The sequence below is a fragment of the Pipistrellus kuhlii genome, unplaced genomic scaffold (assembly GCF_014108245.1).
Source record: "Pipistrellus kuhlii isolate mPipKuh1 unplaced genomic scaffold, mPipKuh1.p scaffold_m20_p_3, whole genome shotgun sequence".
Taxonomy (NCBI): Eukaryota; Metazoa; Chordata; class Mammalia; order Chiroptera; family Vespertilionidae; genus Pipistrellus; species Pipistrellus kuhlii.
The window spans coordinates 153,585,172-153,597,908 of NW_023425529.1; the positions used below are offsets into that span (position 1 = coordinate 153,585,172).

Genomic DNA, 12,737 nt, shown 5'->3' on the forward strand with positions numbered 1-12,737 from the left:
AGATTTTCATGGTAAGACATAGTGAGCTATGTACAACATTTGGATTTGTGGCCAATTTCATCTATGAGGTAAACACCTTTGAGAGGTCCCTACCAGCCTCAAGACTTGTGCACAGGCAGCCAGAAATTCAGTCTGGTTGAATCATGGAGGATTATATCAAGGGAAAATAATGGTTATTCCTAAATCTAAAAAGAGCTAGATGGCAGCTGTTAGGGGACTCACAAAGTCTCAAAGCTACCCACCTCATAAACAGCTAGGGCACTTAGGGAAATAAAGTAAGACAAGAAACTCAGACTTTCCTGAGTTTCATCATCAAAATCTGAATAGGTACAAGTTGGATTATTAAAAGCCAAAAGGGCATCTCCCAATATAAAGACATTTTCTCATGAAAGGAACAGACCTCCTGTTAATAAAAATCTCAGAAGCCATAGAATTGGTGGGCACAAGGTTGAGACTTAAAAACTGTTAGAACACTTGCCACCTAACTCTAAGACTAATAAGTTGGTCATGAAAGAAGTTTGTTGTAAAACACTACAAAATCCTCAACCCAGCAACATATTCCTCATAGGTATTAATTTGGCTCTGACAGACGCAAGGCTTAGTTTAATAAAACGGTATCATTAAGTTTCGATAATTAAGCATGCCACCTTTTTAGTTTATGTCTGAGAATTGTGGTCCTAGAAGCTGTATCTATCTACAAAAATGGCAAAAATCTTACTAAGCCAACCTAGAATTACAATTAGACAAGATCATTTAATAAGTGCATTTGAAAGTAAGGATTCCCAAGTCAAACAAACAGAATAAGATACCTATATTTTTATGGTCATAAAAGCTTCCAGAAAACTTACAGATGCCAACATAGCTTCATTGAAAGATTTATTCCAAAAGGCTAAAGAAAAATTAAGGACATAAGAGGTAGCTAAAACAAAGACTGGAAGACTGATAGGACTCCCACTACTCCCCTCTATCTTTACCTCAGTACTCAGAGTCTATTAATCCTCTATCTGAATTGCCTTTCCACTCTAAAGAGACTATAAGACCATAAATGAAGTGGCCTTACAGATGTCCCAATATCTACCCTCAAAGGAGTGCCCCCATATCTGCCCCTCATGGGATTGACAAGACTGTGGGATCCTCCAGTAAACCGCAATCCAAACAGCCAAGGGGAAACTAAAACTGCAATTAATGCAAAACCTTGCTAAGCTCTCTACATGAAACACCACTCATCCCAGAGCCTGTAAATGGGATCCTGAAAAAGCTGACAGAAGTGAGCAAAGGCTGAGAATTCTTACCAGCATCAGTTCTCCTGGATCACTGTCTGTCCTGAGTGCCCAATGGAGAGGGGAAGGTAGAATGTTGTGTTGTCCCTTATTTTCCAAGTCCTATTGGTTATCAGTCCTCTTTCCCAAGGACAGCTAATGCCTTCTTCTTTGTCTCTTTTTGTGTCCTGAGAAGTAGGTTAAGCAACTGTCAGGTTGGTGGCCCCAAAAAATATGGCCAGAAAGAAGTGTGGGCTTCAGTCCATTTGCAGATAGATGTGGCGGGACAGAAATATGGGTTGCACTCCATTTGGGGCTAGTGTCCTAGTGATTGTTGCCAGACCTCAGGGGAATTGTCTAAGTCTTCGTTTTGGCTATCTTTGGGAGTGCCTCTGGATCTTGGGAGGGTGGGAACTTTTGCAACTTCCTTGGGAAAACCTCTTGCATCCATCGGAATTGTTCAGTAATGCCATGAATATTTACAGTTTGTCCCAACTGAAATCTGACAAGATTTTTTAAAGGACCGTTTTTTAAGTAGTTTTGTCGTTAGAAGTTGACCAAATTGGAAGCTGATATTCAGAGTCTGATGGGAACATTTTTTAGGCCTTCTCCCCTGAGCTAAATAAAACTATGTACACAGAGGGAAAGAAATCTAGAACACAGAAATCTTTTTATTTCCATCTTAGTGGGAAGATCTTCTCCCTGATCTAAAGAAGCAAATAGAAGATAATAAAGTTGAATGGATGGTCAGTCCTTGGGTATAATATAGATTTGCAACCCAATTCTTTGAGGAATTAAAATCACGTCTTAAAAATCTAGTCCCTCCAAGAACAGAACTGCAGCTCTAGAAGCAATCCTAACCCTATCTATCCTTTTTTCAGCAATTTCAATACCTCCCCTTTTCATCTATTGTATAAACACTTGTGTTGTCAAAATCTGGATTCAGGAAACAAAAATCCTTCTTGGAGGAACTCGCATTCTTTCCCAGTGCCTTCGTGGTGTAAAAGTTCTACCTGGTCTTTTCTAAGTACTGAGGGCCACCTCTTTGAAATACAAACTTCAGGGAGGTAATTCTTATCAGAAGGAAAGGCTATTTGGAAACTAGGCCAATGAAAAAAAAAATCTTTTAAAAGTTTAAAGCTGCCAGTGCAGGTAACCTTAATTGATTCCATCTGCCAGAAACACAATTTAGATCCAGCTGTTCTTTAATAAACCAGTGAGTTTTGCACCTTTGTGCCCTCAAAATAGTTTTTTCCATGTCTAAATTTACAATGAAGTTGTTGTGTCTAGATTTAAAATTCTTGTGATTGCCTCCCCCCATGGTAGCCCAAAGATGATAGAAGAAAATACAAAGAGTGTAAACTCCTCCCCCCAAAAAAAAAAAAAATTTTTTTTTAAGTTAGGAAAAGATCTGAGGAATATAATGGGTCTAAAGGAATGCCATCTGTTTCAGCACCAATTGCTCCACTCCCTAAATTGCATGAAGAAGCTCTAGGTGGTGTCACCTGTAAAACACCACCTGTTTCTTCTTCCAAGGTTCAAAACCGCTGTGTTTGCATCTATTAATACAACTCAAAATTAGCTCTTGGAACAGTCACTTCACTCCACTGGGAATGAGTAGACACGCCTCTACTGGGAGCAGGTCATTCATGACCCCTGAAGTAGTCCTCCATCTCTGATAGTCTGATTTTAGAATGCAACTTATACTCAACAAAGTCCAGGAGAGACATAGGGCAAAGGGTGGAAAGGGGGCGGGGGCAGTTCACTTCCAGTCCAAACTGGGTGGAAAGTTACAGAAGCCTTGACCATGAGAGGCGAGGCCCACCTCAGATCACTGTCATTGAAGCCACTGGACTGAAGCCCACAGAATTCAGCAGCCAGCCAGGGCCTTCCAGGGGCTGGAAGGGAAAACTGTGCCCAAACGTGCGCATCCTCTCTCTGTCCTGAGCGCGGTGAGGACAGAGCCTTCCTCCAGCCCAGCCCACTCCCCTCCCCTCTCAGTCCTGGAGGGCGCGCGGGTGGAGGCGGCCACCTGTGGGCTGGAACCCAACTCTTCCTCAGCCCTTCGGCCCCAGGACGCCCCGGCGAGGATGCTGGGCTCGTGGACCCCAAGCACGCGCAGCGATGGAGGCGCTGGCCGGCCCCGCGCGCGCAGAGTCGCGCCGGCACCGGGGCCCCGCCACGTGGTCTCCATAGCAACAGCAGCTAAGCTCTCTCACGCCCGGAGGACCCTCAAGGTCAGAGGTCATCTCTGTGGCAACACAAACTTCCCGCGCTACGGCGGCTCGGACGGGCCACTTCTGTCGCATTGCGCAGGGCAGCCCCCGGCACTCAGAGGCGAGGAGTGAGCGTGGCTGCGGGTCCCCGGGATTCTGGCCGCGGCGGGTCACCCTCGGAGGAGGACCGCGCCTCGCCTTCCTCTCCCTCCTCTCGGGGCACGGCTAGGCCGACTCGGAACCCGGCGGGGGTCCGATCCCCGAGGAGCCTGGCTCCGGGAAGGAGATCCGCGCAGCAGAGGCGGCCAGCTCTGGGCTTGCAGAAAAGCAATGATCACAGAGGCTCTGGGAAGCTGCCAGACCTCGTCCTGCAAACTCCGGTCCCCCGACCTGAGGCCACAGAGGCCCTGCGCCCTCCACCTTTGACAATGGCTCCGGAAAGGAGCAAGCTGAGGACAGATCCGTGTGGTTGTGGGACGTGCAGGGAACTAACTACCAAGTTTGAAGACGACCTACTTTAGAACAAAATCAGCTACTCAGAGAGGAGGGCACTTCCTTTCCAGACTACTGGAACTAGCAGACCTGAGGTGCAGACCCCTCAAGAACAAAAGCATGCCCCTCAGGAAGGGTCCCAGGTGGTACCATCTTCATAGAAGAGTTCCTAAAAGAGGAACACAACTGTTCCTGTAGAACATCTTCCTCTTTAAGAAGAAAATCAAAGGCTAGAAAAGAAAATGAATGTTTTCTCCTCTGGCAGAGGAAAACTAACGGTGGTGCCCCTTCTGTGTAAAGGCTGAGTGTGCCAGAAGGGGAGAGGTTAGCTTCCTCAGAGAACCCTATTTTTCACTGTTGATGCAGTTAATAAAAATGCATTAAAAACCTGCTTTGTGTCATACCAGAGTTTTTGTCAGGGGACAGTGACAAAGGAAATAGGGCCCAACAATTGTTTAGTGACTTTCTTAGACGTTGTTAGTAGATTAAATAAATAAAAACGTATGTGTTCCCTATAAAACATGTCTGCATTGTACCTCTTTTTGCCTTTATGTTTAGGAAGGCCCTAAGAATTCTCCCTTTCAACTTCCCTTGCCTTCATCATTCTACCTTTTACATTCTGACCAAAGCAGAAAATTTGTTTGTAGCAATAAAATACACACACACACACACACACACACACACAATCATCAGGACATAACTTGGTCCTTAAAAAGCAGAAAATAAACTAGTATATCTTTTGAGTTATATGGAAAAGTCTCTCTCAGAAAAATACCTGCCCTTCAGTGCTCAGGTTCAGCTCATAACTAAATATAGTATGAAACCCTAAGAAACATCACAAACTGAAACCCTAAGAACCATTACCCCAACTATGGAACTGGGCAGGTAGATGTGTCAGTAGGAATTTCCCTGACCCACAGCCCTTCGTGAAGATTGTACTAATTTGGGCTCGACGGTGTTATTAATAATACAGGCACAATGTAATGTTTCAAATATACCATTCAAACATCCCAACTGTTTCCGCTTAAGGCATAGGAAAGTATTTTGAATAAATGCTTCCATTTTGAGACATCTACACAGTATTTATAGAAAGCTTATGAGTCAATTGAATGAGTTATGATGCCAAAATGTACAAAGGAGTGAAAACTTTAGTTGTTATTCTTGCTACCATATGTATAACAACACTTTCACAAAAGGCCTCAATGTTTGTGTTGCTAAAACATGGAAGACTGGTTTTGAACATTTTTTAAAGGAATGATTTCCAGTAGGCAAAGTGAAATATAGTATGGAATTAGCTTTATAACACCTTCTCAAAGCAATGCATTATTTGGGGGGGGGGGGAATGTTATATCAGTTATGGATGAAGTCCAAAGTGAGCAGAGGCTGGAAATGGAGACAGCCAAAGCCATCTTCATCTTTAAAGCCAAGTTTAAAGTTTAGATTATCACGTATTGGATTTCACACTTGTTAACGTGGATATAAATTTCAAATAAGAAAAATCCACTCTCCCAATCAGTCCATACTTGGAAGCCCATCTAACATGCCATACTTGAGTTCATGAAGTGACACTGCTCTGCAAAACTCATTTTGCGACTTCAGTAACTCAAGCTTCCCTGATGGAGTTCAACCCAACTCACACTACACGAGATCCCACTCTGAAGACAAGCATGTGAGAAGGAAAAGGAACCTTTCACCTGTATGGTGTTCCAGTTATGCATCTGAGTTTAATGTCTCCATCTGATATATCCTCAGTGTTTAGAAATTCAGGTTTGTGGCCCATTGTGGCTCACCCAGCTCTACAGGATGAGTCCGCAGGCTCAGAAAGAGGAGTAAAAAATGCTTACTCTTTTTTCCTCCCTCTCTCCCTGTCTTCCTATTTCTAAATGCCAGGACAGCCCTAGATGTGGAAAGGAAGTAGCTTGAAAAGAATAATATTTAAATGAGTAACAGTGACATCCTAGGTGTTTTGCCACCTAAAACAGCTTCAGGAAAGGTAAAAGTAGAGCTGAAAGACACCAAAACAAGAGAAAATAGGGAATGCCAATAAATTCTACTAAGCCCTACTTGTTTCATCTCAAAGTTACAGGGCAGAGAGGGAAACTGAGTTGAGAAAAGGACACACTCGGGGCCTCGGGTGTGTGGGATCTTCTAAATATGCTCTGCAAAAGTAGATCTAGGGCATCTGCTTCATACCCTGCTTGCACTCAATAAAAATTAACTTCAATTACCATTTATCTACAAATCTGTGCTTTCTAAGATCCTGTCATTCCCTGGGTGTTTGGGGGTCTCATGTGTATAGTTGAGTGGCTGTATGTATTCGAGGGTCTATGGCTTCCTTTGCTTGTTGTATATTATGTGTCTGAAAAGCTATTCATGATGTGACCTTAGTATTTATCTTTATTGTGGACTTTTTTTCCAACCACATTTCTTTCCTTAGCAGGGTCAAAGTTCAGTGACCTACATTATTTCTCAAACTGGTCTGTTTTGGCTAGTCTAAAGTATCATTACTGGTTTAAAGGGACATATCAAACCCTCCATGAGGCAAAACAAGTGCCTTGGACTTATCATTCCTATGTAATGCTTTGCCAACAATATAGTCATCTTGTATGACATACAGTAAAAACCGAAGCAGGTAACATTTATTCTAAATATATAACAATTGCTGTGCTAGAAAAGTAAGGGAAAGTAGGACATTTAAGTGTGTGTGTGTTCTCAGATAATAGTTGTATTGTGAGATTTTGTTTATTTTTATTAAGATAGTAAATATACTAGTATATTCAGGATTTCTATTACCATTTATTTTTAAAAGCACACATTCTTCATGTTTTATGAGAAAACAACCACAAAAAATAAACTATTTCATTAACACCGCTTATTTAAATACTAATTAATAGCTTGGGTAAATGAATACCTTTGCCCTTAAGTTCATGGCTCTATTATCTGTTTATTTTTCACACCAACCTGATTATATAGCAGAACTCTGAGATTCCTTCCAGTACCTACACTTGTTGACAATTTAAAGAATGGGGTAGGGGGGGGAGGAATTGGCAAATTATTTAATAATTTGCAAAGATTAGGGAGGAAAATTAATCTCATGAGAAGTCTTTGCACCAAATTTATGATCCTGGTACTGGTATTTTGTGGTATTCTGCCAAGCTTCTTAGTTTGAATACAGTTAATTGTCTTCATTTTAGATTTAAGATAACATAATAGGTAGTAGTCAATCTGTTCTTTTTGGTTTTAACAGTCAAGAGGATTTTAGTCTTTGCTTTATTTTAATTACCCAATTAACTTCTTAGTCGTACTGCTATCTTGGGATCAAAAACCTGCAAATGATTTTAGGCTTAATGTTAATAGCAGAAAGAGAATGGAACTCACCACCTACAATGCTGAAAGGGAATGACGAGGCATGAGTTTATTCCAGCTCAAATAACAAAAACTTTTAGAAGGTGGGATTGATAGCTTGACACATTAAAGTTCTATTATTAAAAATAATTTACAAAAGGCTCCAACTTCCAGGTCGGAAAGTTAACCCTTGTCAATCCAAGACTAAACTAGAGTAGTTGGTGATGTTGTTAGCACACTTTGAGTTAACCCATCAAGTCACACACAAGTACTTTAGCAATCATAAGGTTCAAAACAAATTGCTCTAAAAATAATTTTGTCATTTGTCATTCCAAATCACCTTGGAAGAAAAAAGGTATCTACTTTATCCCAGAGAGATAAAAAGTGGGGGGAGTAAAAGAGGAGTAATGAAAAGATCTTGCATCTTGTGTGGGGGAAAATTAGTGCTTCCGATGAAACTTTACCATATAGGTGTATAAAGGCCAGTAAGGAAACATACTATTAGGTGGTGAATTATTTTCCCCTCTCCAATACCATGGAGGGACAGAGTTCAAGGTCCCTAGACAAATGGCTGAGTCTTTTACAAATATTCCTTTCTCTAAATCTTCTCAGAGGACGCAAGAAGTCTTCAAAAACCACTGTTTTTACTGTGTGAAGGAGTAACCCCTTCTCTCCCAAGTCCCCGGCTTGTCCCACTTTGGGATATCTTGTGAAAAGGGTGTTCACATTCACTTGTGAGATAGTGTTTGGAATCTAGGAATGATGGAGGCATCAACAAGTGTTGGGCTTGGGGTACGCCTCGCAGCTGAATTGGAAATGCGGATGGTAAAGTGGCAACCCTGCCTTCTCCTGGGGCGATGCTCTGGGTGCTGGTGTCACTTCAGAGCAGCTAAAGGCTGAGTTGAAAGAGAAGGGTGGAAAAGGGGCAGAGGAGGGAGGAATAGGAGGAGGCAGGAACCTACGGCGGCACGGAGGGACACAGGATAAAGATGAAGCAGCAACGGGAAGAGGATTCAGGACAGAGGCTCAGAGCCCACTGCAGCACCGCGCCCGCGGACCAGCGGCTATTCTCAGAGCCTCAAACTTCCTAGCTGGGGACAGTGCCCAGGCGTCCTCCGCTGCACTTGGGCCGTCTAACAACTCGCAGTTTCTCATCTGCGGCAGCGGCGGGGACATCTCAGGGTGCTCAGTCTCCACACCCACAGCCTGCACCCGCCTACTCGCACACCTCCTCCTCCTCTTCCTCCTCGCACACCCCACACCCGCAGGCGCAGCTCCGAGGCTCCTGCAAGCTCCGGAGGCAGGGAGGCGGCAGCCACTTGCTGCCCAGCGGCTGGGGACCCGGGGGCCAGCGAGGTCCCCGGCGGAGCTCAGGGAGTTCAGGGCGGCGATGGGGAGTCATGATCCACTACACCGCAGTGCCGCCGGCGTCCGGAGCTTCCAGGGCCCAGGCTGCGGCTGCAGGAGGGCCCGACCCACTCCCCGGCCGCCCCTGCCTAAGCCTCCCCAGACACAAACACCGGCCCCAGATTCCTCCCCTCCCGGAACCGAGCCGGGTGACGCCGCACACCCCCTATGCCAGCAGCGCGCACCGCTCCCAGACCCGCTGCGCCCCAGCCTCTCGCCAGCGCGTCGCCGCCGCCGCCACCACCACGCAGCCCTCCGGCCTGGCCTCCGGGGCCCCTGCTGCTCTCCCGCAGCCCCGCGGCCTCCCCGAAACCCCTCAGACAGAAACACCAGAAAGTGAGCCCGGGTCCCCAACTCCTCGAACCCCCTGCATTTGCATTTCTTATGTAACGCGCTGCAAGTTTCCCAATTGGAGCCCTCTATAACGGGGGCGCACCATCACCGGGAGGCTGACCCCAACGTAGGGCTGTGATGCTGCTTTTTTTTTTTTTTTAAAGGGGGGGGGGGGATTCATTGCACCCAATAGAGGGGACCCAGCTAGTCTCCCCGGTCTGAAGTTCCCCCCCACCCAGCCCTGTAAGCCCTGCTCCAGTATCCCCAGGAGCAGGAGGCGTCGGAGGCAGCAGACCCGGGAATGAGTTAACACTCCGGGAGCGGGAGGGGGAGGAGGGAGGCGGGGGCTGGCGGAGGAGCGGGGCGCGAGGGAGGAGGGGGGCATCTTGTACTCGGGGTGGAGGTGATTTTGGGGTGGCGACTCTTGTGCTAGCTCATCAGAAAGTCCAGAGCAGGGTTCCGGGGGCACCGGGCTGCGTCCCTGAACCTGCAGCGCACAAGTCAGGAGAGCTCGCGGTCCTTTTTACGGAAGCTTCATTTGCCTCGGGCAAAACCTGGAGCCCCAACCCCTTCCATTCCGCCAAACGTAGGCAACCAAATACATTTAAGGGAAAAAAAAAAAAAAAGTTTCCTCCTCCCTCCTCCTGATGGATGGTGTCACAGCCCCGGAGTCATGGTTTTCTGGCTCAGCGACCGACCGATCCAGCTGTTACTTGTTTATCCATGCAACACCTCTACATGCAACACTGTCCTGGTTCCCTCTCTCTCTCTGCCTCGTTCGCCTCCCTGCATAGCAGAACTGCAGATCTAGCTCAGTGAGCAACAGACAGGTTATGATGAGGGGAAAGACATGACACGATTGCATGTTTTTGCTTACCAGTTGGGTTCTTGTTTTTCTTAAGACTCTTGCCACAAAGACACTGCAGCATATGCGTTCCTTTGCTGAAAATGTTCCAAAGAAACCACATTGATTTGGGCGAAAAGCAATCCAGCAGCTTAGACACCCTGAGAAAGGAGAGATCCTTGTGGTTGCATAATAATAATTTGAGATCAGTTCTCCTGAAGAGGGGCACCGGCTTTACCATAGGAAAAGCGATAATATTCCGAATCTTCTCCCAGTTTCTTCCCCTCACGTGGTATGTTTCTTTGAGACTTCTCAGGGATTGTTTTTTCTCGGCCAGGATGAAGGATTCCTCTCTCTCTCTCCTGATCACCACCGGGTTATGACCAAAGGGCTGGGGGGAAAGTCCTTTTTCAGCACGAAGCCAAACAGAAAAGCGAAGAAATCCCACCTGAGCTCAGAACTGATCGGGGAGAACAGGAATGCACAAAAGATCCCCAAAGAGAAAACCATAGCCTTTACTTGATCGCTATGAGGATGGGTGGGTCTGCAGAAGGCGAAGCAGGATTCATCTCAGTGAGAGAAGACTGCCATTGTGTAGTCCCTAGGAGAGAAGCGGGGGGAGGAAAAAAAAAAGAGAGAGAGAGAGAAAAAAAAAAAGAAAGAAAGGAAAAAGAAAGGAAAAAAGAAAAAAAATCCACCGGTACACACACTCACAAGCCAATACCACCTCCGGGATGGAGTCTGACAGCCGAAGACACAGCCTTCCAGGGTCGATTTTTTTTGGGGGGGGGGTTTGGTTTTATAAATCAATCGCCAGTGCCCAGTGGGATCAGATGGACCCTGCAGTTCTCAAATCAGCGCGAAGAAAAGATGCAGAATCGAGGCGCCCCCTCCCCTGGTCAGGCCGGTAGCAGGTAGAGAGCGCCCCGGAGCCCCCTCCTCCCGCTGCTCACTCTCCCAGTTCCCGGCCGCGGTGAGCATGAGGAAAGCCTCCCCTCCGGATTCCTCGCCCAGTCTCGGCTGTGAGTTACTGGCATGAGAGGGAGGAGGAGGAGGAGTTGAAGTTTGCATTGAAAAGACTGGCTTTCCATGACGTAGCCACGTGCTTTCAGACCCGTCACCAGTGAGATGCTTCCACCCGCCCAGGGAGGGCAGTGTCACTGCAGTCTCTCCGCTGGTTCCCTCCTGAAGTCCCCCCGCCGTCCGCCCGCACCGGCCCCAGCCTGGGCCCTCTGGCTCCTCTGCCCGGCAGGAGTAGGCTTGCTGGTTGCTCTAGGAGCCATCTAACAGACCTTTCTACTAAAAGTGAATGTGGAAAAGAAAAAATGAACAATTATCATCAGTAAACCTTTAAAAAAAAAAAATCCGGGGGGGGGGGGCGGAGTTAAAGAGAAACAGTAGTTTAATACCACTCTTCACAGCCTACATTAGTTCCACCTTATCTTTTTCAAAAGCAGCATCTAAACCAGTAAGGGAAACTCAGGTTCCTTTCGTTCTTTTTATTGGAACCCTACTGAACGTGCTGTTTGGAAAATATAAAGTAGGCATATGACAAATATGTACTTGCAGAAGCAGCCTGACTTGCAAAGGGCAACCACTAAAATCCAGGTGGTAGGATATGTGTTGGTAGGGAGGGCCATTTAGATGTACACGGGAAAGAGTATGCCTTTTCTAGACAGTTAATTCATTACCATCAAATAATTTTTGAACAAAAAGCACTTTGCTTAAATCACACCCTACTTCATTACTTGTTTCTTATAACCATTAACTGAACGTTAAATTCACCCTTATTCGCTTTTCATCTATGCTACTATAAATCCTTGTTATCAGCCACCACAATCTAACCTAACAAAGTGAGCAAATATAAACCAGCTCCCTACGTTCCCAGAAAAATAAAAAGAGTTAGAGCTGTTGTTTTATTTTATCTTCTTTGGAGGGACAATGCTATGTACAAACATAGCACAAACTGTTACAAAGAATAAATAACAAACTCCATGTACTCACCAGTCACCATTAGTACATGTTAACATTTCATCATACCTATGAACTGAGGTGTTTGGGAAAGTAAAATTACCCACTCTCACTCTTGTTTGGTAAATAAATTAGTTATTTCAGCTTATTTCCATTTCTATAGGAAAATTGACATAAAATTTTAAAATATACATGTAGAAGCTCCATTTTACTATCAAAAGAATAAAAATGCTTCTACTCCATAGGATTTCAAATTCTTATAAACAAATAGAGGAAGACTTATGTTGTTGAGAATAAATTGAAGAAACTGATTTTGAAGAAAATTAATGCCTGTTATCAAAAAAAGAAAGAAAATGTAGTCGATAACTTCCTCATTGCTATAGTTTTCTAATATAAATAAGGCATTTTGAGATGCCAAAATGTGCACCCAATATCTGGAACTCTTTTGGGAAACATCAGTCAATTTTAGATAAGGTAGAAAGAAAATTTAAAACAAGTAAATTCTATTAAAGTAAAGGAACCAGAGAGTTAAATAGTAATGGCCTCAATGTGCCAAAAGAATCATGTCATAGCTTAAAAGAATTACTGTGATTAACTGGAGTCTAAATAAAATTAGGGAAGGAAAGAAAGAGGAAATACTAAGAGTTTATGAATTTAATGATAAATGACTTGGAAGCAGGATGGAAAAAAAATTTGAAGAGTAGAATTCTTTTTTTTTCTACAGAGTAAAACTGGTATAGCATTGCCAAATAATTAGGATTATTTTTATATCAGTCAATCAGGGATAGATCTCATATGCTGCTTCTATCACATTTTGGTGTCCAGTTGGGGAATTAAAGGTTCTGGAATATCCCAATCTATTACCACTAG

The 12,737-nt window shown here is 44.7% G+C and overlaps 1 protein-coding gene across 2 annotated transcripts in view; it reads right to left on the minus strand.

Moving 5' to 3' along the window:
- Nucleotides 1–11,030, minus strand: part of FGF14 (fibroblast growth factor 14) — a 548,196-nt gene extending 537,166 nt beyond the window's left edge. Inside the window, exons 1-2 of one of the 2 annotated variants that reach the window (XM_045588773.1) lie at nt 10,624–11,030; nt 9,930–10,497 (exon numbers count right to left, since the gene is read on the minus strand). In XM_045588773.1, the coding sequence (XP_045444729.1) occupies nt 9,930–10,137 (208 nt within the window). In that variant the 5' untranslated portion in view covers nt 10,138–10,497; nt 10,624–11,030. Of the gene's footprint in view, nt 1–9,929 lie in introns of both variants that reach the window. The other variant, XM_036455995.2, reaches the window with a different exon arrangement.
- Nucleotides 11,031–12,737: the final 1,707 nt, after the last annotated feature.